The sequence below is a fragment of the Lampetra planeri genome, unplaced genomic scaffold (assembly GCF_965212315.1).
Source record: "Lampetra planeri unplaced genomic scaffold, kcLamPlan1.2.h2 scaffold_618, whole genome shotgun sequence".
Taxonomy (NCBI): domain Eukaryota; kingdom Metazoa; phylum Chordata; class Hyperoartia; order Petromyzontiformes; family Petromyzontidae; genus Lampetra; species Lampetra planeri.
The window spans coordinates 17,107-42,470 of record NW_027615441.1 but is presented as its reverse complement, the minus strand read 5'-3'; the positions used below and the strand labels follow the sequence as shown (position 1 = coordinate 42,470).

The 25,364-nt window shown below is 42.9% G+C and overlaps 8 protein-coding genes across 8 annotated transcripts; 6 read left to right on the top strand and 2 right to left on the bottom strand.

Annotated features, from left to right (window-relative positions):
* Positions 1–215: 215 nt before the first annotated feature.
* On the top strand, positions 216–874 carry LOC144741608 (claudin-4-like; the record flags this gene model as incomplete). The annotated part of the gene is given in 4 exon segments (XM_078624112.1): positions 216–490; positions 492–695; positions 697–792; positions 794–874. Coding segments are annotated over 4 exon segments (656 nt in total), but the record flags the coding sequence as incomplete, so codon positions are not given.
* A 1,552-nt stretch (positions 875–2,426) lies between these two features.
* On the bottom strand, positions 2,427–7,528 carry LOC144741601 (claudin-4-like). Its single transcript, XM_078624106.1, is given in 4 exon segments — positions 2,427–2,546; positions 2,548–2,751; positions 2,753–3,044; positions 7,512–7,528. Coding segments are annotated over 4 exon segments (633 nt in total).
* Positions 5,635–6,269, top strand: LOC144741602 (claudin-like protein ZF-A89). Its single transcript, XM_078624107.1, is given in 3 exon segments — positions 5,635–5,769; positions 5,771–5,854; positions 5,856–6,269. Coding segments are annotated over 3 exon segments (633 nt in total).
* A 204-nt stretch (positions 7,529–7,732) lies between the features above and the next one.
* On the top strand, positions 7,733–8,288 carry LOC144741603 (claudin-4-like). Its single transcript, XM_078624108.1, is given in 2 exon segments — positions 7,733–7,987; positions 7,989–8,288. Coding segments are annotated over 2 exon segments (555 nt in total).
* Positions 8,289–10,392: 2,104 nt separating this feature from the next.
* LOC144741607 (claudin-4-like) lies at positions 10,393–12,137 on the top strand. The gene is given in 3 exon segments (XM_078624111.1): positions 10,393–10,397; positions 11,446–11,704; positions 11,706–12,137. Coding segments are annotated over 3 exon segments (696 nt in total).
* A 1,554-nt stretch (positions 12,138–13,691) lies between these two features.
* LOC144741605 (claudin-4-like) lies at positions 13,692–14,663 on the top strand. The gene has a single exon (XM_078624109.1). The coding sequence runs from the start codon at positions 13,692–13,694 to the stop codon at positions 14,661–14,663; it is 972 nt and encodes a 323-aa protein (XP_078480235.1).
* Positions 14,664–16,236: 1,573 nt separating this feature from the next.
* Positions 16,237–18,091, bottom strand: LOC144741606 (methyltransferase-like protein 27). The gene is given in 6 exon segments (XM_078624110.1): positions 16,237–16,439; positions 16,882–16,936; positions 16,939–16,976; positions 17,339–17,474; positions 17,631–17,759; positions 17,972–18,091. Coding segments are annotated over 6 exon segments (681 nt in total).
* Positions 18,092–19,372: 1,281 nt separating this feature from the next.
* On the top strand, positions 19,373–25,096 carry LOC144741600 (merlin-like). The gene is given in 20 exon segments (XM_078624105.1): positions 19,373–19,462; positions 19,799–19,853; positions 19,856–19,931; positions 20,220–20,334; positions 20,460–20,543; positions 20,729–20,797; positions 20,982–21,064; positions 21,143–21,218; positions 21,313–21,450; positions 21,563–21,637; positions 21,734–21,847; positions 21,958–22,080; positions 22,337–22,554; positions 22,657–22,685; positions 22,688–22,758; positions 22,981–23,010; positions 23,013–23,122; positions 23,248–23,389; positions 23,391–23,417; positions 25,049–25,096. Coding segments are annotated over 20 exon segments (1,773 nt in total).
* Positions 25,097–25,364: the final 268 nt, after the last annotated feature.

Below are 25,364 nucleotides of genomic sequence, written 5' to 3'. Positions count from 1 at the left end.
ACAAGGGTTGTTAGATATCAGGTCTCAGTTTTCCCCCTTTTGTCTTCAAGCACAGAAACTCCACCCTGAAAGTTTTAGCCACAACAGGAGGCAGTGTTCTTCTCACGGTGCAGCAAAAGCACCCACAAACCATTAAGGAGACTTGTCCTTCTTTACGTTGTGAACATTTTACTTGTCTGTCCTTTCTTCTAGTTTCCTGTACTGACATTGAGCAGTGGCTGCCGGGGTGGAACTATGGCTTCTCAGGGGCCTCCAGATCATGGGTGTGATGCTGGCCTTCATCGGATGGCTGGGCACCATCATCACCTGTGCTCTTCCTATGTGGAAAGTCACGGCTTTCGTTGGGGCGAACATCGTCACTGCGCAGGTGATTTGGGAAGGCTTGTGGATGAACTGCGTGGTTCAGAGTACGGGTCAGATGCAGTGCAAGGTGTACGACTCCATGCTGGCTCTGCCTCAGGACCTGCAGGCTGCCAGGGCCATGGTGATCCATCGCTGTGATCGTGGGCGTGTTTGGCGTCTTCATGGCAGCTGTTGGAGGAAAGTGCACTAACTGCATGGAAGATGAAGAGGCCAAAGCCAAGACCTGCATCGTGGCCGGTGTGATCTTCATCACTGCCGCCTTGCTGCTCTTAATTCCAGTGTCGTGGTCAGCGAACTCAGTGATCAGGGACTTTTATAACCCCATGGTGATAGCGGGCTCAGAGGAGGGAGCTCGGAGCTGCTCTTTATATCGGCTGGGGCTCTTCGGGGCTGCTGCTGCTGGGAGGAGGTTTGCTCTGCAATAACTGTCCCCCCAAAAGATGGCAGACACTACGTATCCGCAAAGTTTGTACCTGCTAGGAGCACAACCTCAAATGTGGACTATGTGTGAGTGTTTAAGTTGAATCTGTAGCTGATATTTTGTAGCTGATCTGATTTTTTTTAAGGACAGAAAATTACCTCACGAAAATGATGGTTTTTTTTACAGTTGCAAAAAATGAAAAAGCTGTATGAAGAGTTTGAAATTACTTCTAAAGTCAATAAACACCTCCACAACACCACAGTAAAATCACATCCACAGTATATTGTGAGTTGGTATGTTTGTGTGTATGAACTTTTCGAGTTGAAGCGCTCACAAAGACACACCCAGCCAAGTCTCCGTTTTCACATGGGGATGAGATTTCCCAGATATATCATATAATACGACTGTGAAGCCTGAAAACCTGTAATATATCTCTGGAAAAATATTGTCATTAAACTATTTGGTGATGTGAAAACAAACAGGCAGAAAGATCATTTGTAAAGTGAAAGTGCATTGGATGTGAGCTATGAAACTGTCTCCTTGACCTGTTGAATGACGTAATGTCCATATTTCTTTCTATTAAAGCTGCCTCATGCTTACTGTGCGTGTCTGCTTATGTTTGCTCCTGCACCTGCAGACACCCTGAAATAAGAACACAGTTTATTTCTGCATCAACCACACTGATAACGTATGCAGGAATTTGTGGGGGGTTGTCTCCTGGGAATTAACTGTATCTGCTTGAGATATTTGCCATGGTGTAATGGACTGCCCTTGTATTCGGACAGTAACTCACAGCCTTTTATGCTCCGGGGTAGAATAGCTGTCACTGCCAGTGTGCTGTCTCTTGGATTCACGTTGCTAAGGGGACTGTTTTATATCTCCAACAGAGATAGTTGCCACTCTGAGTGGTACGAGCACATCTGCCAAGGACTTGTCAGGTTGATCTCCTCAAGCTTTTTAGTGGTTTTCTTTTTCTTTACAGACAGTTAAACCGCATACACACTAAAAGCGCCCTGGCATTTTTTCACAGTGTCTCTGTTTATTTCAACAAAAGTACCACAGTTTAAAAGTGAGTCTTGTACAATATTCTCCATTAGTAGTTTGTCAAATCATCATGATTATACATCACTCTGGGAGTATTGATGCATCAGAATGTGAGCGGTTATTGTCAATGTTGCATATTTGCTCAAATTACCAGCGATTACAAGGAAACACGTGATGATTTAAAGTTGTGACTGTCAAAAGCAGATTTTCCTCATTCAATTGTCTCATTGATTGATCTGTACAAATGAACAAGACTAATGTTGAGAAAATATGTTTATTGTCTGCAAAGGTAACAAATTCAGCAGAAAAAAATAAATCTTATACGACAAATTTTTATTTTTTTTTGGAGGGCTTACACTTTGTCAAGAGATCAGGGAACTGAATGAAATTCACATTCAAATCATCAAACAAATTAAAAGTCAAAGGAGATGAAGTAAAGGGCAGTCCGTCTAATATGACACATACCTCATAAGGTTTGATGTACTGATCAGAAATAAAAGTGAGCCACAGTGAATTAGTCAGTTACACATCATGTAAATCACAATTCCAACAAGAAACAGGTTTTTATGTAAAGTGCCGCTTTGTGTTCTGCTGCAGCTCAGACAAATTCCTTCCCTGGTGTTGTGGATTTAGGTGGAGAATACTTGGCTCCACTGTATCGATCTCCTGCTGACGGGCACTGACAGCAGAGGAGCGCCCCGCCGATCAGTAACAGTCCCCGAGGCTCCCCAGCCGATGTACAGACACGCACCCAGCTCCCTCCTTTGAGCGTCTGGAACCATGGGGTTATAGAAGTCCTTTATGATGGTATTTGCAGGCAGAGACACAGTCACCAGGCACAGAGCCCCACTCAGGATGAAGAAAACCCCCGCAGAGATGGCCACTCTGGCTTTTGCTGCTTTGTCCCCAATGCAGGTGGTGCAATTTCCCTCCAACCACAGAGAGCAGGAGGCCGAACAGAGAGAAGAGGATGGCGATGACGACCATGGCCCGCGCCGCCTGGAGGTCTGGAGGCAGAGCCAGCAGCGAGTCGTAGACCTTACACTGCATCTGGCCAGTGCTCTGCACCACGCAGGTCATCCACAGGCCCTCCCAGATGGTCTGAGCCACCACAATGTTGTTCCCAATGAAAGCAGACACTTTCCACATGGGCAGCATGCAGATGAGTATGTTTCCGATCCATCCGAGAACCGCCAAACCAACGCCCAGAATTTGCAGCCCCCAGAGATGCCATTGTGCTTTACTGGTATTCCCTCCTGTTCTCCTGTTCTCCTGTTCTCGATGTGTTCTCACTGGCCTGCTAACTACAAACCTCCCTACTGTTGGGGAAGTTTTATACGACCCAGAGATACCCATGAGCACCCCCCCCCTCCTCCTCTGGGTGGGCTTTGGCTTCTTTGCAGAGATGTAAACATCCATCACGTTGCCTTTGAGCTCAGAGATGTTTCCCTCCTCCAGAGAGGCACTGTGGTGCCTCATTCCTCAGCTCAGAGGAATAAAAAAGATTTAAGTGTGACGCTCAGCTAAAAGGTCAAAACCATGAAAATGTGCCTTTATGGAATGAAAAGTATCCTGAATACTGCACAAGGATTAGATAATATAGAACATTCAACATAGTTGAAGACTTTATTCGCTACTTAAGGGCTTGCTGTTAATTTTATTCATCATAATTACACATTTGAATATTAATCCCCTCCAAAATAGTAAGTGATATTTGTTTAGTTCAATACAACTTACTTACTTGTCAGTGTCAAACACCAGCATGTGAATACTTCCATGATAGTAGTTCAAAGTACTAGTAAAAAACAAGTAATGTATGATGCGATTTGTCACCATTCAAAGATTGTGCAATGAAGGGCTGGGGAAAAGAAATATTGGTTGACTTTTATTATTTTGTTTCTTCACCGGCATTGAAGAGAAGTGACAAATAAAATAAAAACAATAACAAACTTAAATTGTTACTTTCACTTGACATGTACTTTCACAGACAAAGTGTAATCATTACTATGATAATCATGTCACATTCTGTTCAATTAATGTGAATTGAAGGTGAGTAAAACATATGTAATGCTCATTCATAGTATCAATGCATGGTTTGATCACAGCAGCTGCAGCCTCTCTCACTTGTGCCGATGCAGTTCAATAGTGCCTTTGTGTAACTGCAAATGTGACCTTTACTGATGGATTAAAAATAAACTAGAAAATCCCTCTTCGAGAAATTTTGAAGTGGGTCTGCCCCGTCGCCGGCCGCGTCCCGTAGCCGACCCCCAACGTGTCCTGCGTGTGTGTGACAGACACAGGCTGTCGCAGAGAACACGTACGGCTGTAGAACAGAAGGCCGTTCTTATGAACGGCCCTTCGGCTACGAGAACATGTACGGCTGTAGCACAGAAGGCCGTTCTTACGAACGGCCCTTCGGCTACATCAAAATATACAGCTGTAGCACAGAAGACTGCTTTTAAGAAGGGGGGGGGCGATCGGGGGGGAAGCACCCGCGGTCGGCACGGCGACGACTCCCCGAACGCGTCGATGTATAGTTTACGGCCGTAGGTGAACGTATGTCAGAGCTACAGACCAACAGGCCGATGTTGGTGCGTGTGTATGTGTGACAGACACAGGCTGATGCAGCTGATTTCTCCCCTTTCTGCCTGCTCAGCTGGGACAGGGGGAGCGTCCGCATTTTTTGCGTGAGAACCGTACATCCTATTGACAAGCCGTTTTTTTTGTCTGCATCAGAGGAGGTAGACCTATCCGACGGTATTTGTGAATATTTTTTGTTCATGGATACACATTTTTTATAGATTTTAGTTTAGGCCACAACATGTATTGTAAGCCGCTTTTGAGCCCGTAGCGTGCGAACCGTACGTCGTATAAACACCATTTCATTTTTCCTGGCTTCAGTGGAAGCAGACCTTTCCAACGATATAAAATTTATTGATTTTTTTTGAGGATGGCGCTTTGGGCAAATTGCAAGTTTGTTCCGGAAAATGTTTTTGACGGAAAAAAGTCGCTGTAGCGTGGAAAACGAAAAGACGTGACGCTTTGCAAATTACACATGTTAAAGGGGATACAGAGCACTACAACATAGTAAAATTTCAAGTCAATCGCTCAAACGCAGAGGACACAGCGAGACGTGTAAAATATGCTCTCATTCATTGTCTATGGGCGACCTTTAACCTTTGACTGTTCGCAGGCCGTACGTCACACCTGGACCACGCACACACCGTCGGGGATCGGGCCGATACCCTGAACGTGTCGATGTATTTTTGTTTCGGCCCGGCGCGATTTGGCCGAGATATGAGCTCTTTTAGTGCGCTCCCATTCATTTTCTATGGCAAAAATCGTGCACGTTTTCGGTGCGTATTTCGTAATCCGTGCACGCTATAACTTTGGCAAGGTAGACCCACTAATTATCAGCTATCAGATTGTTAATGCACTTCATCCTGCATGTTAATAAAGCTGCTCCAGGCAGAGCTCACTGACTTATCGCCACAGGTGGAATCATTTAGCTGAATGCTGGAAAACAAACTCAAATATATTGATCTACAGAGACAAAAACGTGTTCAAAGTTAGGTGAAGGACACAGATTTCTACATCAATTGAAACATCTCAGCCAACCCTTTAATCTATGTTGATCTTTGTCTTGACACTTTATCTTTGTTGATGACAAATTAACATTGTTGGCTGCAGATTTGGTTGACGAGCTCAGCTGTTTCCACTCCACCAATCAGGCTCTGCCGTCCACCTTGTGTATATAAAAGTTACAAGTGAGGACACCTCTGTTCTACATTCAACTCAAGAGGACGATGGCTTCTGCAGGGCTCCAGGTTTTCGGCATCTTCCTGGCCTCCATTGGCTTCCTCGGGGACATTATAATCTGCGCTCTGCCCATGTGGAAGGTGTCTGCTTTCATTGGGAACAACATCGTGACAGCTCAGGTTTTTCTGGGAGGGCCTGTGGATGAACTGCGTGAAACAGAGCACCGGACAGATGCAGTGCAAAGTCTACGACTCCATGCTGGCTCTGCCGCGGGGACTTGCAGGCTGCCCGGGCCCTGGTGGTCATCTCTATCCTGGTTGTCTTCATGGGAGTCCTGCTCGCTGTTGCAGGTGGCAAGTGCACCAACTGCATTGAAGAGGAGATGGCTAAGAGCAGGGTGGCCATTGCTGCTGGGGTGTTCTTCATCGTTGGGGGTATCCTGTGCCTGATCCCTGTGTCCTGGTCTGCTCATGAAGTCATTAGGAACTTCTACAGCCCCATTGTGATTGACGCTCAGAGGAGGGAGCTTGGCACGTCGCTCTTCATCGGCTGGGGATCAGCAGGACTCCTGTTCATCGGAGGTGCGCTGCTCTGCTGTCAGTGTCAGCAGAGAAAAGACAGTAGATACTCTGTGAAATATTCTGCACCTCGTTCAGCAGCCAGCGGAGGTGCCTATGTTTGAGTACCTTCAAAGTCTGAGTCTTACTGGACTGAAATATTTTAATCTTTTTACTGACTTTTAATAAAATTCTTGACCTCCACTTTTCTGGTATCTTGTTTTAAGAAAAGCTTCAAGAGTTGCTTGCATGCTAAACAGTAGGGTATAATGTCTTTTTTTAAATCAGGAATTTAAAATGTGAGTGTAGAATGTTAGCACGAAGACAGACATTTAATATGTAGGTGCAACTGGAACAAGGCTGATATCCTAAGTTTGTAGGGGGTAAAATATAATTGTTTAATTTCTGCCCTGACTGCATTGTCAGTTAAATCCAGTGACTTCTTATAAAGTTGTCAGTGTCAAGTAGCTGAGTGCTCAGTGAGCAGCACATTGGAGTAACTACTACTAAATGCCCTACTAGTGTACTTAACTTGTTTAAAATGGTGATGCAAAAAACAGCAGTGGCTCTATTTATTGGTCTTGTCTCACAAGACGTTTATGGCTCAGACGATCACATTTGAGCAGCTCACTCTGAGCAGAAGGGAGTGGCCTGTTTTTTTCATGTAGTGCAGAGTGAAACTGGGCAGCTCCCTGAACGCACCCTTTTCAGTGACAACTCCAATACTTTAACTGCACACTATTGCCCTCTGTTGGCCAGCAACCATGGTCAAGTGGCTTTTGAACAGTGAGGCAATGTTTATTATGGTGCTGTTTCAATCACGTGGCTGCTGAGTATAGCCACGCAGTTGGTTTTGATCCAACACTCCTGTTTATATACTACACAACACATTGGGTCAAATCAGTACTGACTCTTTCAGCTGAGCTATTTGGCATCGCACTGAAATTGTAAAGTTAAAAATAAACCTTGTGAGAACAGGACATGAGTTGAGATGGTATGGCTGACTAAATATTCATTTGATATGTCTGAGTGTGAATTACTCTTGGCATTTATATGTAGGTGCCATACACGTAGGACCCACTGTGACCCCACCCAACTGATTGACCCATCTCTTCAAAAGTGTGGAACTGACAGGACAGAGTTATGTGCAGCACATGCCAGCACTGGTTGTTGTGTTGGTGCTTGATTTTTTTTAATAATCTCCCTGCAAGGGGTCGGTGAGCGGTCAGCATCAAATTGTATGTTCAAGCGTGCATTTATAAATTAGCGTGCCTTTTGAAAAAGGCTTTGGCTAGTTAAGGATGTGAAATGTCTTTTTGTTGGGAGTCACAAAGCATTTCTATTCTGCAATGTAGCTTTATCTTCTCCTACACATTCCTATCATAAAAGAAACAAGACAAACAAGAAACCGGATCCACACACTAGCACAGTCCCTCCCTTTCTTTGTTTCCTTCATACACCTGCAACAGCAAGAGGCAGCGCTAATGTACCTGTGAAAGTGAGCTTAAAACAATCTGCAGCTCACCCGAAGGTGGATGTGGTTCCTGCCTCTGACTAAATACATGCCTTGGATTTGTTTTTCGACGACATGCAGACGCAGCTCGTTGGCGTATGTCTGGGAGTCGTTGGCTTTCTTGGCACCATCCTTATCTGCGGACTGCCCATGTGGAAGGTGACGGCCTTTGTTGGGGCAAGCATTGTCACCGCACAGGTCTTCTGGGAGGGTTTGTGGATGAACTGTGTGATCCAGAGCACAGGTCACGCACAGTGTAAGGCCTATGACTCCATTCTGGCTTTGCCACAAGAACTGCAGGCCTCCAGAGCTCTGATCTGTGTCTCCATCGGGGGTCAGCGTGGTGGCCATCGGACTGACGGTGGTAGGGGCTCGCTGCACCAACTTCTGCAGTTATGACCGTTTGACAAAATCCAACGTTGGCCTGGCAGGAGGTGTGGTGTTTATTGTGGCAGGGATCCTATGTGTTATTCCTGTCAGCTGGTCGGCTCACAGCATCATCACAGGTTTTTACAACCCTCTGGCCACAGAGAGGAGAGGGGAACTTGGGGCGTCCATATATGTGGGCTGGGCCTCTGGAGCGCTGCTCATCATCGGTGGAGGCGTACTGTGCAGCACATACAGATGCTGAAGCAGACAAGACCGGAGTACGTACGTCCATCAAATACAGAACTGTCTTTGATCCTCTTTGGGGGTTTTGTTTTTCTTTTTGGTATGGTATTATTATTTTGGGTATTACTGGACTGTTGAGGTACAGTTTTAAACAACAATTATAAAAATTACTGATCCCAACCAACCTCAATGATGTAGTAATTGATTGTTTTTCAGATGATGAGGAATGAGGATTTTTTTTTTTTTAAATCAAACTTAATTAAAAGTTGGAAATAGTAACTTCACAAAATGTTTTATTAAAGGTTTGGGTTTTTTTAAATCCTTGTTTACTTTTTTGTACAACAGCTCCTCAAACTGTCATTAGAAACATTCTGTTTAAACCTTTTCTTTGCAAAATGCAGCTGCAACATGACACTGATGAGAAAGAAAACTACAAAGAGTCACCTACTTCAGTCAAGGATGTATGAAGAAAAACCCTGAAAAACTAGATCCTGATGTGGCTTAGGAGTGTTTTAACACCCACAGAGTAAACTGTCACAGGAGATGTTTGCATCTTTCTGTTGATCTTTGTCATCTGAGTAGTTAACATAACAGCCTCTGCAACAACTCACCACTTCAACAGAATCAAGCTGAAAGAATCTCAATCTCCACTTAAAGTTGTTCTGGTTTTAGTCCGCACTGGAGCTGGAGATTTGTTTTTGAATGGGTGGGGGGCGGGGGGCACGGCAGGCAGATGAATGTCCGTCCACATCGGCCACTAAAAAAAGGTGCTTGAGTAGGATTTACAGTTTAGATAGCATAAAAAAGAAGAACATACTAGTCATTGGATTTTTACCACAATAAATAACCAGACTGTATCTGTATCTGACAAAGTTCTGACATATGAAATGTATAAAAACATTAAAAAAAAACAGGTCACAGTCATTGTCACAGCATCATCTCACTAAATCATGTTAAGTGCTTTCGTGCATACTGAACAATTTGCATTTTTATCGTGGACATTGCAGATTTAGCATTTTAATGGACTGAAAGGACTTTGAAATGAGGTTCCTGTTACATGATTCATGTCAAGACAAATCTAGAAATACTGTATTATTATCACAAAACTGAGCCGAATACAATCAAATGACTTCAAACACCCACTAGAAACTACTTTACATAATTCATTTTGTGAAAAATCAAGTGGTTCCAGATGATATTCTGTCTGAATATACGCAAACTGCCTAAATGCAAACCTCAACCTTTAAACTTGATCATAGAAAGAGTTTTGTTGATGTATTACTATGGTAAAAAAATGCTAGAAACAAAAAACAAAATGATACTTGAGAAATAAATCACTCTATTTTTTGTGGTGTTTTTAATAACTGGTGGAAGTTTTTCTGATATTACAAAAGCTGGAGGGGAGTTTGTGTCTGAATGCTTATTAGGATACGACGTATTATGAAACACTATTTTGAATATATCAATGGTCAGTCAGTTGTCAGTTGTGTCACATTGATTGTTTGATTGATTGATTGATTGATTGATTGATTGATTGATTGATTGATTGATTGATTGATTGATTGATTGATTGATTGATTGATTGATTGATTGATTGATTGATTGATTGATTGATTGATCTTCTTCTCTTATGGGTCATGGGTTGTGCTGTCAATGGGTGAATGTCAGGATACCCCCCTGGATGGGGAGGGCCACATGATGGTCAGACAACCATTCTCTCTCACACACACACACACACACACACACACACACACACACACACACACACACACACACACCTTCCTTTTAGAGTGATCAATTGACCTAAGCATGCTTTTTGAAGGAGGGTAGGAGGAGGCCAGAGAACCTGGGGAGAACCCACACAGACACAGAGAAAGCATGCAAACTCCACACAGAAAGATCCCAGTCCAACCACTACCCCACCATGTCACCGTAACTGTAGTACATGAATTTTAAAAAGACACCATTGTGACATCATTTTCAGTTTACTGAAAATAGGTCTCTTCTGTGCTGCTGCTGCTCGCGGGACTCTGATCGTCTCCATCTGTGGAGAAGAAAGACAAACTAGCAACCTTACTACCTCTCCTCCATGCCATACAGCTCCAACATGCAATCAGTCTTCCATGAGGTCTGTTGTCATTAGAGCAAACAGCTCAAGGTTGGAAGAGTATGCAGCCAAAATGACCTTTATCCTTCAGCCCAGAGAGGCTTTGGCCACTATTATGAACCTTGAAACAGATGACCAGGTTTGGTTGTGATATGTCAAACAGGTCAGATACTCCAGACAAGAGGAATTATTAGAAGAGGAGTTATTCACAGGAATCAAGTCGTTTGCGTGACCACTCAGCAGAACCACAACAGTGATTATGATCATTGCAGCATTACAGTAAACCCTAATATGTGTGTATAAATCTGTGGAGGATTATGCTTTCTGAGAGAAACATGGGCCCAGGAATCACACAGACCTTGTTGCTGATTGTTTCTGTAAAAATAATCATATTTGACACAAGTGTTCTTATGTTTCATGTCTGGGTGTATTAACATCAAGCAACAACGGCAGCAGCCTGTCGGCCATAAACCGATGCTAATCTTATGATCAACAATAGATTTGTGGTCACATTCCAGATTTATTTTGAGGGTTAGAGTTAGGTTAACTGATCACATCATGTATGTGACATCCCTTCTGCTATTTCACTACATGAATGTGGGGTCTTCTCCTGTCCATTCGTCGTGATCTTTGGTAAAACTGGATGTTTCCAGTTACTGTGACAGACCTCTACCTCATTCGTACTTTTCGTACTAGAGTTTTCTGCTGACACTACAACCATTTTCTTTTTGATTGGGACAAAATTATGTAGATGAATGGAAAGTCTTGTGGTTTGTTTAAGAAATAAACAAACAAACAGAGAATTATTTTATGTGTATTTTTAAGTTACTAAGTTAAGTACAAATAAATGTGTATTGAGGAGCCCTCTCATCTTTGAAACCTGTCAACAAGCAATCTAGTCAAGTGAGATTTTTCAGCTCAGAAGCGCAAAAAAAAAAAAAAAAAAAAAACAGCCCCTCCTCTGACTTCTTTGACAGCAAACCCTGAGAGACATCTGCTGTGTTTCGTCTGAGTGGGCCATAAAAAAACACCACTCCCTGCTCCTTTCAACCTGTCTTTGGTAAACTAGTCCAGGCGTCAGTGGAGCCCATCTCCTCATCTTTCAGGAGATTCAACAGAGCCTCAATCATGGTGTCCAGACAAGACAGATTCTGGGTTTGTCCCTGGCCATCATCGGCTTTCTGGGGAGCATCATCATCTGTGCTCTGCCTACCTGGAAAGTCACTGCCTTCATTGGTGCCAATATCGTCACTTCTCAGGTGATCTGGGAGGGTTTGTGGATGAACTGCGTGACTCAAAGTACAGGCCAGATGCAGTGCAAAGTCTACGACCTCTCTCCTGGCTTTACCTCAAGATTTGCAGGCTGCCAGAGCCCTTGTCGTGATCGCCATCATCGTGTGCGTGTTCGGGATCCTACTTGGCATAGTTGGGGGAAAGTGCACTAACTTTGTGGAAGAAGAGCGGCAAAAATGCAAAGTGGCCATTGCTGGTGGAATCGTCTTCATCATTGCTAGCCTCCTGGTGCTTATTCCTGTCTGCTGGACCGCCAACACCATCATTCGTGATTTCTACAACCCTGTCATGATCAATGCCCAGAGGAGGGAGCTGGGGGCTTCACTTTACATCGGCTGGGGTTCTGCTGGACTGCTGTTCCTGGGCGGCGGGCTCCTCTGCAGCTCTTGTCCGCCCAGAGATGAGAACGACTATGACGTGAAGTACTCTAAGGCTCGATCTGTGGACAGCAGCAAGGCCTACGTTTAGATTGACGGAACAGGGACATGTGGTTTGCAGTTTGTACCTTTGAGTCTTTTTGTTCCATACCTTTGTGTATGCACATATCTATAAACTGCATATATCTACAAATTAACAGCTAAATATTTTCAATATTTTAGTCTGTTTTTTAGAGCTGATTAATGTTAGTTTATTTATGTGAACCCTACATGTGTAGTCATTATTTTGTATCTGAACCAGATACCACCGATACTCTGATAAACTAAACAACGTACTGAATGTTTTTTTTTTTAAAAATATACTTTTGTTTAAATTGTATTCGTTAAAGGTTTAGATTGACGAGCTGTTATCTTGAGTCTTCTTCCAGTGCATTACTACAGATGTTTGTCTTTGTAATAAAATGTGCCAAAAAAAAACTTGGACAGGGGAGCTGGTTTTTTCAAGAACTCAATGACCGAATTCTTACAAACAGGTTGTGTGACTGCAACGTGGCCTTTGTGCCAACAACTGTGTGAAGGTCTTTGTGTCCCAAATGTGCTCGGTTTTACCTTCCTATTTTTTATTAGACAGATATTTTGTTCATCTCCCAAGAGAAATTCACAGATGATATTCATAAAACATGTTACACTGACACACTGACTCCTTGTGTTTGTCGATTATTTACAAAGGGTTTTTACTCACTGTAATAAAAAGTCATCTTTTTAACAGTGTGTGTGTGTGTGTGTGTGTGTGTGTACTGTTTTTTGGTGCAGTAGCTGTTGGTCGAGTAAAACCTTTTTTCCTCAGGAGATTGTGTTCCTCACACACACCTCTCCTCTTACACTCTGCATGCATTATACACATTTCCCAAACAATGAATTGCACATTTATTAACATATGAATGGAGTCGGACAGAGATGCACTTCTTCACTGGATCACGACAACAATGCATCACCTCATCTTACAAACATGTCTGATGCCCAGAGCCCTGTCATTCTTCCAGCTTCATCCGATGCCTATTGTTTTCTAAATAATCTCATCACAGAGAGATAATGAGGGAGGGATCAGGTGATGTCACAGTTTCACACCCGCCTCTTTCTCTCTCTCTCTCCCCCATTTCTCTGTCAACCTCCACCCCTTTCTTTTCCCTGTAGAGAAGGTGTGGCGCATCTCCACCTGACTAGTAGCACAAAAGCAAGCCGACAGGTGACGAGACAAAAACTCCTCCTCTCATCAGAAGACAAACAGCAAGAAGGGACAGAAACAAGGGAGGACAAGAGGACAGCAGCTGAGGCCCAAAAAGGGGGAGGGAGGAATAAACAAATGAACTGAGGCCAAACTGAGACACACCTGGAGCCCGCACGAGACAACAGAGTTCACCGAGGCAAGTGAATAAACAGTCAGGACTCTTCATGAAATTGATTCTTAAGGCTTTGTCAGGTAAACCAACAAAGAAGACATGCACAAGAATGGAGAAATCTTAAAAATCAGCAAGATCACATGAGTGAAGAGTGGAGTAACCAGAAGTCAAAGGAAAACAAACTCCGGAGAACAGACTTTTTAATTTTTTTTAGAAGCTACGGAGCCAATCTCCACAACGAAGACATGGCCTCTTTGGGGATGCAGATGCTGGCCAGCGCCCTGTGCCTCCTGGGCTGGTTCGGTGTCATCATCTGCTGCATAATGCCAATGTGGCGGGTCACAGCCTTTGTGGGCAGCACCATCGTCACCTCCCAGACCATCTGGGAGGGCATCTGGATGACCTGCGTGATCCAGAGCACAGGACAGATCCAGTGTAAACCTTACGAGTCTCTCCTCGCTCTCAGTGGTGACCTGCAGGCTGCCAGGGCTCTCACCGTCCTCGCCATTGCTACAGGAAGTGTGGGACTTATATTGGCGTTTATAGGAGGGAAGTGCACTCGTTTCTTGGATGAAGACGGAAACGAGGCAAAAGGACGAGTGGCAGTAGCTGCGGGTGTAGTGTTGATTGTCACAGGGTTGCTGTGTTTGATTCCAACTTCGTGGGTGGCTGGGGCCGTGGTGAGGAGGTTCTACAGCGCCTCCATAGATGCTCAGCGGAGGGAGATTGGAGCGTGTCTGTACATTGGCTGGGGAGCATCCATCCTGCTTGTTCTTGGAGGAGGATTGTTCATCAGCTCAGCCTGCCCCCTTAAAGCACACAGCACAGACAAGAACCCCTCTGTCCGCTACGTGGTGGTCCGCTCCTCCAACGGCACCAGCCAGGCAGGATCTCATCCCAACAGGATACCAACAAAGTCCCAGCATGATGGACCGATATTTTCCAGACCTCAAAGTTCTGAGGGAGCATCCACAAAGTCTCAGTTGTACACAAGACCCCCAGGGGAGGAGCAGGGCCCCAGGCAGGGGTCAGAGAACTCCCGGACCCCATCAACAAAGTCTCAGATGAAAAGACCAGAGTCAACCAGATCAGAACATAGTGAGGCTCTTTCAACAAAGTCTCAGCTGCAACGAGTTGAAATGGAAGAGAGTTTGTCTGCCTCGGCCAAGAGTGAAGACGACGACGCTTCACTGAATCCAGCAAGGACATACTTGTAGTATGGACACACACACACACACATTTACATACATACGAAGACTAAAATACTTCTTTTTCTGTTGTTTACTTCTTTGTGAATGTTTACTGAGTAAACCTGTTGAATGAATCTGACAACCAATGTATAGTTTTCCTGGGGCTGTGTGTGTGTGTGTGTTGGTGGGGGTAGGGGGTAGGGGGCGTTATCAGAATTGCCAAACCCTACTATATTAAGACGTTTACTTCATATTTCATAGTGAGTTTGTTTCCACAGGACGTTTACTAACCTGAATGCCTATTCATTATTTTGTAGCACTAATGACGTTATAATTTATTTATGTATGGTCTGTAATTAGCGCTATGGCCATGAAAAGTTACACTAATCTCTGACTATGGCACTACATGCTTTGTTGTGCTTAACAGTTCCAAAATGCACTTTCCTCCAAAACACACAGAAACCTCCAGACTCTTCCTCCAACTCGAATCCACAGGACAAACTGGTTTGACAGAGAGTGAAGTTACCATGGGGATGTGCAGTGTTTGTACAGGATTCAAGCCTGGTTTCACTGATGGTCACTGTTACAGCACATTGTGTTTTGTCTTTAATTTTGCATTCAGATGTACAATGTCATTAGTATCTGATCAATGCTGCTACTTGCTGCAAAATTTTCTAAATCTTCTTAACCAAGATATTACATTCTTGGTTTTCAGGTATGAATTAAAGCGTCCAAATGGAATATTGTAAGTACATAAACATTAATTAAAGGTGCCTGTTGCTGCCTCATGCAGAGGTTTATAGCTAAGCGCACATCTTGGATTGGACTTCATGCAACTGTTTAAATGTCGCCATCTTGTGGATATAAAGGGTGGATCTCTGATGGCTCTAAATACGTTGACTTTTTTTCTTTTTCTTTTTCTTGGCCAGATGCAGAATGATGGCACTTGTTTGATCTGCTCCTGTTTGTCCAGAGCCAAATAAGAAACAAAACGAGGCTGCGTCTTTACCAAAAAAAGGCCCATAAATGACTGAGCAAAGAAACTGTGACAGTTTTGTTCCACAAGTCAGGAATTTAAAAGAGAAAATAGTGTTAGGATTACAGGGAAGGATGATTTTGTGAATTACAGCAACCTCGACTTATTGTGTGTGTCACCTGACAGAGACGTCCAAATAAAGTTCATGTTTGACTTGTACATGTCTGAGCTGAAGAAAACAATCCTGTACCGGTACCGTGTGCTACCTGGAATAAAAGATGTCATTCAACAAGCGACCTCGACAAAAGATTCAAGAGGACACAAGTGATTGTTTTCAATCCACATTCTTGTCACTCTCTACTTCTTCTAGACTGATCTTCACATCAAAGACTATCGGTTGCAGATTTTCAATTCAATTACTTTTAACCATCAGGATTTATATAGTTATGTGATATTATATTGATATTATTGATATCAATATTAAATGTAAAAAAGACTTCACACAATAACATCTCTGTTTGTTCACAGATAACAATAAAGACACATATTCCTTTTTAAAATGACTTCAGTTTTACTCATTCAATAATCCTCATATAAAAAGTTAAGTAGTGCACTACGCAACGATTACAGTCTCCTACAGAGATAAACAGCACCACTAATGTAGTTCTCGTCGCCATGTGCCACGCCTCTCTCCCAGTCCTTCACCTCGTTGACCTCCACACAGGTCCACAGACCCTCTTTCTCCATCTGCTTTATTTCACTCTCCAAGGCAGTTTTGTAGTGCACGTTGTCCTTGTTACCCCTTGTCGTCATGCAAATGTAGCCACCTTGTGGAAGAGTAATAATAATAACTTTATTTATGGAGCACTTGTCAAAAATTACATTACAAAGTGCTTTACAGAAGAACAATAAAACAAAGGCAGTAAAACAGCGATAAGAAAAGGTGGTGCAATACTGAAGAGGAAAGAAATTAAAAATACAGTAGCTGGTACATGATAGATCGAAGTATGGTAGATCGTACGATATGAAACAGAAAAGAAAAAAGTTTTTAAAAAATATATAGCATAGATATATAGCATAAAATAAAATAGAAAACTGTATGACCACATAAAACAGCATACAAATACATTTTATGAAGTGACTTAAAAGAAGTAATTCCAATGTCTGGAAGCCCTAATTATAACTGGAAGTAGTGTAACCGAGGTGTTGGGTGTTAATCATCAAGATATTAATCAGACCTGCAGCAGCAAACCATCAAAACAATCTCACCTGGTTTTGCAGCCTTGCACAGTTCTCTGATAACAGACACTGGAATGTGACCCGCGCACTCAGTGCTCCAACTATCATCACCGCATCAAACAATTCTGCAGGAGGATGTAAACAAGGGAGATGATCAATGGATAATCATAGTACAGGCAGTTATATCTTAAACCGACTGGTCGATGATACCACAGGTGTTTTATTGTAACATGCAGGCTGTAAAGTTCATTGTGACAGTTGTAATTTGTCAGGCTACAAACATAACTGAATTGAATATTTAGGGAAACATGAGCATACTATGATCTGCAGCACACAGACACATGCATAAAATAATCTATGAGCAAACCATTGCATTTTACATGAAATAATGACTTATTTAGGTCAGTCGTCAGATTATTGCGGTCCGTTTACAAGGTAAAATGTGATGATAAATTGCATGGATGAGAAGATTTAACATGATTTTTACCCCAGTGGGCAGGTAGTGGCACTTGACCAAGGATGACCAGCCTCAGGTCCTCATACAATCCTGTCCTTTTAGCCTCCTCCAGCATGGCTTCGCTCCCATCAACACCCTTAAAATGGCCAAATCCATATTGCTTCATCTGCACAACAGAATCACACCTGGGTATTAAAACATGCTCCTGACTAAATGAGGTGTAAATTAGACAACTGAACAGATGTTAAATGTCTGGATTTGTAAGATGCTAAAAGACAGTGTTCCTCATTGTAGAAATTGCTTTTCATCTGTTAGCTCTAACCTTCTTGGCGACCAGACCGGTGCCACAGGCCACATCCAACACAACGGCTGTTTCACGGTCACCACTGAAATGGGAGGCGACAGAGTTTGCTGCCAGGGTCGGAGCGCGGTACTCCAGAACAGCCACGTCCTGTTAAATGGAGTGTTAAGTAGGCACAGTAGCTAGACTGGCATTTCAGCAGCACACAAGATCATTCACAACCGCATTCTTATATTTTTGGGTCAGAGAAACATATAGTTTTAAAGTAGTCATCAAATTACTCATAATGTGTGTTCAATGCAAGTCTGTAAGAAACTAATCAAGAGACAAAACAACAGGACAAGGTTTGTACTGGAACTTACCTGATCATAGCACTTTGCCCAGGTGTCATAGAAGTTTATTTTTTCTGCTGGTGTTGTGTTCTCATGAACTGATAGGATCACATCTCTCACATGTTCAAATGTGTGACTTTCACCTGACATTGTATTCAAGTTAGCTGAAAATAAGGATTAAAAAACATGTTGGGTGTCATAGCATTTGGAAAGACCTGAACTCTGAAATGCAGCTCAGATACATGCATCTTAATGAGTGTATATACTGTATCACTTGTACACATTGCTCATCTATGTAGATATGTAGCTCACAAATATTAACCAGTGTCGGTGGCATTAAATTAACCTTATCTGAGATTATAAAAACACTCGGAACAAGACATTTACATGTACAGACCCAAATACTTACAGGTTTACTTATAGAATTTATTCTGCTCTGTTTGCTTTCTCCAGTGCTGAGTCAAAAGTCAGATTGTCAGACGTGGAGTTACAAACAGCCACAAACTAGGAAGCAACATGTACGGAACTTGTTCCCTTCATGGTGCCTGGGGAAACGCGATGACTCTAACGGGACACAACAATGCTCTCAATATCTTCTTTCTTCTGACGTTTTTTGCTTTGCTCACCTTCACAAACACAACATTGTCAAAAGTTAGATAACTAAAGACGCTTGATTTGGCGACTAAAAGCCTACTGTAAGCATTTCAGGAGATAGCTACAAAATGCTCGAAGGCCAGATTTCCAACAGCCATGGAGGATAGGTCGCGCATGCGTAGTAAATTGTCCCGAACTGCTGCTATTCTTGTCCCCACCTGTAGAGAAACTGGGAGTCAAAACAGTTTTTCTCGAAAGTCCTCCTGGATCTCATCAGTACGCTAACAAGCTAAAGCAAGTAACAGTTCTAACGTCAGTAAAGTTGTTCCCGACTTTAAGTTGAAATACTTCTCAGAGCCTCAAAGACTTCTCGTTCCCTACATTTCATCATGGAGACCTGTGAAAAGTTGCTGTGTTGCTACAACTTGTTTTGGTGCGTTTTCGTGGCATAGCCGGGATGCTAACGTTGGCTAGTTAGCTTAGCATTGGAGTGCCCAACAAAAACTCAGCCTCCCTCTGTGCCTTGGTGGACGACAGAAGTTTGAAACGTTAACGTCCATCTCTGGTAACGATCTACAACTACATTTCAGTTGTTGTTGATGCATTATTCATTTTCCTGGGAAAAGCTTGTTTTTCAGTCAGGCGACCCCATAAAAGGTTCGTAGGAGTAGGGATAGTAGGTTGTTTATCTCTAACATTACAAATATGGACTTGATTTAGAGCTTTCCATTATTCGTCATATTGTTTATATATATATATATAGAGAGAGAGAGAGAGAGGAAACATAGGAAACTATAGTGTTGATGTTTTCCCTCTCTTTGACAGCACACATCCAAAATGTCCATCCTGGGACTGAAAAAGAAGCAGCCAAAGACTTTCAAAGTCAAAGTTATCACCATGGACGCAGAGATGGAGTTCAGCTGTGAGGTTTGGGTGAAGGCTGAGACCTCAGCAGTATGTCATTGACAGGTCCAGACAATTTGTGCACATGTGCACCTCTATTGATATTTGGATTTGGCTTTTCTGCTTGAACACCTTCAATGGTCCTATACATATTTCATGGTTGTTTTAAGGTTCTGCACTATTCACAGGGCTTTTAAGAATTCTAAACTGTTGTTAATACTCATTTTGCACTCACAAAACACATGTACAGTCCCTCTGAAAATTGTTCTTGTCCATGTATTGTGGTAGATATGTGCACAACTATGTATGAATACTTTCTCAATTCTCACCAGTTTCTCTTCCGTCCATTAATTATCTCAGGTCAAGTGGAAAGGTAAAGACTTGTTTGATCTTGTTTGCCGCACTGTTGGATTGAGAGGACCTGGTTCTTTGGACTTAGATACACAGTGAAAGACACCTATGCTTGGCTGAAACCAGAAAAACGGGTGAGTGAATAAGTCATCCCGAGGAACCATCCTGACACTGCAAAATGCAAGATGCAAAATGTCAATTAAATGTCAATTAATGTCAATTAAAAGCATTTTAAATGCACACACTGAAGACTATCAGCCACTCCAAAATATTGTGTTGAAATATTAGTGTTAATTAGATTAAATATAGCATTTTGTTGTGAACTTGCTGTATTTTATCAGATGCAAACATTGAAACACATTATCAGACCCTGATCAGGTAACTATGTACATTTTTCTGTGTTGGCTGATTTCATCACAAGGGTTTGGACCAGGAGGTTCCCTAAGGACTCGCCTATAACGTTTCATTTTCTGGCCAAATTTTTCCCAGAGAAGGTAGAAGAAGAATTAGTCCAAGAAATTACGCAGCATCTCTTCTTCTTACAGGTAATTTAACGAATGCATTTCAAAAACCTTAGCCTGACCGTCTCAGCTTTGGTTGGATTTACATTGAATATTGTTTTCATTTCACTGACTTACATGTTCATTTGTGGTTTTAAATTCTTGTTTAGGTTAAAAAGCAGATATTAGATGAAGAGATATTCTGTTCCCCAGAAGCTTCTGTTCTGCTGGCATCATATGCTGTTCAAGCCAAGGTAAGAGACACATGTTCAATTGTCACAGTCATTTAAACTATTGGTGTACCTCAAGCTAAGTCCAGTGTTATCATTGAGCAGTTTTCTTTGTTTTGTTTGAGTGTTATTTGTGTGGTGACATCATCATTGATATACCATTTAACTCTATTTTTCTGTCTATTCTCCCCTTTGTTTCTTAATCTTAGTATGGGGATTATGACCCTAATTTTCACAAGCCGGGTTTCCTGGCACAAGATGAGCTTTTGCCAAAAAGAGTAAGTGTGTGTGTGTGTGTGTGTGTGTGTGTGTGTGTGTGTGTGTGTGTGTGTGTGTGTGTGTGTGTGTGTGTGTGTGTGTGTGTGTGTGTGTGTGTGTGTGTGTGTGTGTGTGTGTGCGCATGAGCATATGCCGTTTGTACAGGCAGTGTATATCTAATGATCCTGCGGCTCTATGTCCCAGGTTCTGATGCAGTACCAAATGACAGCAGACATGTGGGAGGAGAAGATCACCGCTTGGTATGCAGAGCACAGAGGCATCGCCAGGTATGACCGATCAAGGCTGTAAAGAGGAATCTACCCTGACAAAAAGGTGTAATGTGTAATTATCATGTTGCCCATCAGGGATGAGGCTGAGATGGAATACCTGAAGATTGCTCAGGACCTTGAGATGTACGGTGTCAGCTACTTTGCCATTACTGTGAGTGTCAAATTACTATGACCTCACTTTTACTTGTTAAAATGGAATGAAGCCTGAACTTCTGCTGTTTTGTGTTTGTGAATGAATTTAACAGCAAAATAAGAGGGACACTGACCTGTTACTGGGAGTGGATGCCCAAGGACTTCACATCTACAGCCCCAACAGCAAACTCAACCCTAACAAGTCGTTTCCTTGGAGCGGCATCCGCAACATCTCTTATAGTGAAAAAGAGGTAAACACATTAGAGGTCACGTCAAACCTGCTGGCATTCCTCTCCAAAACCATGCGTAGCATTAGCTGAAATACTGATAAAAGGTGGTAAGATTGTAAATCTAATGTTGCAGTTCACCATCAAGCCCCTTGACAAGAAGAAGGATGTTTTCAAGTTCTACTCTTCCCAACTCCGTGTCAACAAGCTGGTTTGTTTGCTTTATTTACTTGTTTAATAATTTGGCTTAAGGCTGAACGTGGTGTGAGTGATGTATGATGTTGCTACTTCGTGTTTCCGTTTTTAGATCCTGCAGTTGTGCATTGGTAACCATGATTTGTTTATGAGGAGGAGAAAAGTGGACTCCATAGAAGTCCAGCAGATGAAGGCACAAGCGAAAGAGGAGAAAGCGCGTAAAAAGGTCAGCTCTAAACGCTGAGAGGTGACAGGCGACTGTAGATTATTTATACACATGGAATGTGGAATTGACTACGAATGGACTGATTTGATTTTTTTTTGGCTTCCAACTAGATGGAGCGTCAAATCCTGGCAAGGGAAAAACAGATGAGGGAGGAAGCGGAACGCGCAAAAGAGGACATGGAACGGAGACTGTTCCAGCTACAGGATGAGGCTCGTCTGGCCAACGAGGCACTGGTCAGATTTTCACCCTCAACAGGAGCTGATTTTTCTTTCTCAATCACTATATTTTTTGACAACGATATTGTTTGCTGCCATTGTACAATTTCACTTCAGAAAACGATTTTAGAGCATTTGAATGTTTTAACAATTATATTGCTGAAATATTTCAGATATTTCATTGAAAATGTAAACTTGACTCAGAACACTTTTTGATGTCATGTGGTACATAACTAACAAAGCTTTTGTCTGTTGTGGCGATGACTTTCTCCAGTTGAGATCTGAGGAGACAGCAGACCTGCTGGCAGAGAAGGCCCAAATTGCTGAGGAGGAGGCCAAGCTGCTGGCCCACAAGGCTGCAGAAGCTGAGCAGGAGAGGCAGAGGTTAGAGGTCACCGCCATGAAGACCAAGGAGGAGAAACGGCTGATGGAACAGAAGATGCGAGAGGCAGAACAGCTGGCCGTCAAACTGGTGGAGCAGTCTGAGAGAAGGTGTTAAAATGTCTTGATCCCTTGTCTCACCTGACGCCTGTTTTCAATGGAGCGTTCAACTGTCACCTGCTCCCTTTGCATGAAGCGTTCATGTCGTTCCAGGTTGAAGGAGGCTGACCACCTGAAGCAGGACCTAACGAGGCGAAGGACGCTGAGCGGAGGGCCAAACAGAAGCTGTTGGAGATCACCAAAACAACATATCCTGTATGGGTTACGCTACGAATTATTTGCCTCTGTTTATTACTGTGTTCTGTTTTTGTAACAAGTAATGCTTCTGTTTATGAAGTATTTCATTTTAAAAAGCAGTCGAATGACTGATTGTGTGATTTGCTTAAATGTGCTCTTAACAATTTGTGTGTCAGCACATTGTCACTGAGGTTGAAATGTGTTTTCCCACTCATTTCGCGGGTTTGTCTTATTTCCAAGCTCATAGCAGCCTATTCCACCCCTCCCCCGCTCCTCCTGCTCTTCCTGAAGCAGCCGACTTTGCGTGTGAATCCACATCCACACGCCTGGACTTCAAGGACTCTGACATGAAAAGGTTGTCGATGGAGATCGAGCGAGAGAGGTGAGCTGCAGCTTCTACGACACCTGATGAACACTGATTCATCTTTGCTCTTTTAAGTTTCTTTGCATGTATTTAGTGCTCTTACTTCCTAGTTTATTTGTAATTTCTACTGTTTCCCTCTCCAGGCTGGAGTACATGGAGAAGAGCAAACACCTGCAGGACCAGCTGAAGGAGCTGAAGTCTGAGATCGAGTCTCTGAAGCTGGAGGAGCAGCAGCAACAGGCCGGCCTCTACAACCTCCACAGTGAGGCGAGGGGGATACGTCCAGGAGCCTGTTTACATCCCTCACAGCAATGTATGTATGAGAACACCTGTTTATCAGCTTTGTCCATTTTCTGTTTATCAGCTCATCCATTATACAGTCCCAGCTCTACCCGCTTTTGGTTCCAGTTAGTTTTCCATTACAGTTCAGGACCTCCTCAGTGTGCATGGTTGTCATAGCAACGCTTGCAAATCTATATGCCATGCTGTTGTTTTATACATAAACGGCAGTGGTGGCCCTCTTGTCTCCAAAACAGCAAGAGAAGAGAGCCAGAGATGCTGAAAACCTTTTTTGCACACATCAGTCAGGTTGAGTTAGCATGAGACGAAGAATTAAGTACAGTCCAACTGTATCACTGCAGGTTTTTAAAAATGCCAGTTGATTCTGTGTTGGCTGGCACTCGTCAAATATTGGTATCGGCTCAGTTCGCTTGGAACTTCACCAGAGGGGTACCAAAAAGAGCACCTGGTACCGGGTTCTCTCACCAATGGGGCGTAGACCCAAGTACGGCTAGAACTGCAACATGCAACAGAAGCTTCAAGGTTTCCCGCTATGTGACTGAAACCTTTTCACCTTCAGCGGATTATAACAATTTAAATTAATATAGTCTTACTCTACTGGGAGGACGACAAAGGAGTATTGAACTGGTTAAGAGTTATAAAGAGTCCAAGGATGTGACATTGTAGAGAGTGTTCGTCACAGCATCCAAGGGCATGGAGGGATTTGTAGGCCAGGAGGAGGATTTTGTTGTTTGGTGCGTGACTTCTCCAGGAAGATGGATGAGGGTGGGGACGGTGAGCTAATGTTGCAGTGCTCAACGTGGGTGAGAAGCCTGGCAGCTGAGTTCCTGCACAGGTTGGCGTCTGTCCAGCTCTTTAGTCCGTATTCCGGTTGGGACTCCCATTGCAGTAATCAAGCAGGAAGGGTGATGGATGTCACAGCCACTGAATGTCACGCTGACAGCTGAGTCTGGAGATGTTTTCCACAAACGGGAGGTACAAACAGGACCGAGTGGTGGACTTGATTTGTGGCTGGAAAGAGAGGAATGACACATTGAGGTGTCACCAGGTGAACCCACCATCCAGAGCAGCACCGTCTGACTGGGATCACATTTCTCAAATTGTACACACACACTAATTTGTACTAGTTGTACACAGTGTTGCTCAGCACAGTGCTTATTTACATAAACGTCACTAGTACAATTGATTGTACATTTTAGTTTAGTTAGATTGGTTTGGAAGAAATAAATTAGAAGAAAAATATGAGGAGTGATGTGGCTCTGGAGCACTGTACACTTTTACAGAAGTTCAGAGAATCTGTTGTCCCATAGGGCACATTCACAGAAACACTGACTGCTTCATAGATACGTCATCTTTTTGCAGTTGTTTTCTTGATGCCTTGTTTGTCACTGGCTGTGCAAAACGGAAAATGGCCAAGACCAAGATAGATACAAATATAAGGTCAACACAACAAATTAAGAATGTGCATTGGCACAGCACATCCTGTCATGTCATTGGAATGAATGAATGAATGGTACACAGATTCACTCTGTTGTATGTTGTCAGTGTTTAAGATATCTCATACTACCATAAGTTATTGAAAAATGTATAGCAAATGCTTCTCAGTGTCCTGAACTTTTTGCTCAATTTACTTGTGTTTTGCAGCGAAACTCTGCATACATGTCTCAGATGGCATACTTTGAAGAGGTGTGATCCAAGAGCTGCAAGATGAGAGGAGCTCACTGCATTATAGGACATCCTGAAATCTGACGTTGATGTTGATGGTCTGAAACACACACACACACGGAGCATCTGCTACCACCACCACCCTCCACATCCCTTTTTCTATCACAGACATGCTGATTCAGAAGATGGACATGGATATCAAGAATGGCTTTGAGATTATTCTGTGTGTTTTTTGTTTTTTTAAGGGAATCTTTTATCAAAACGGTCAGAAATATTGTGTAATGACGAGTTATAG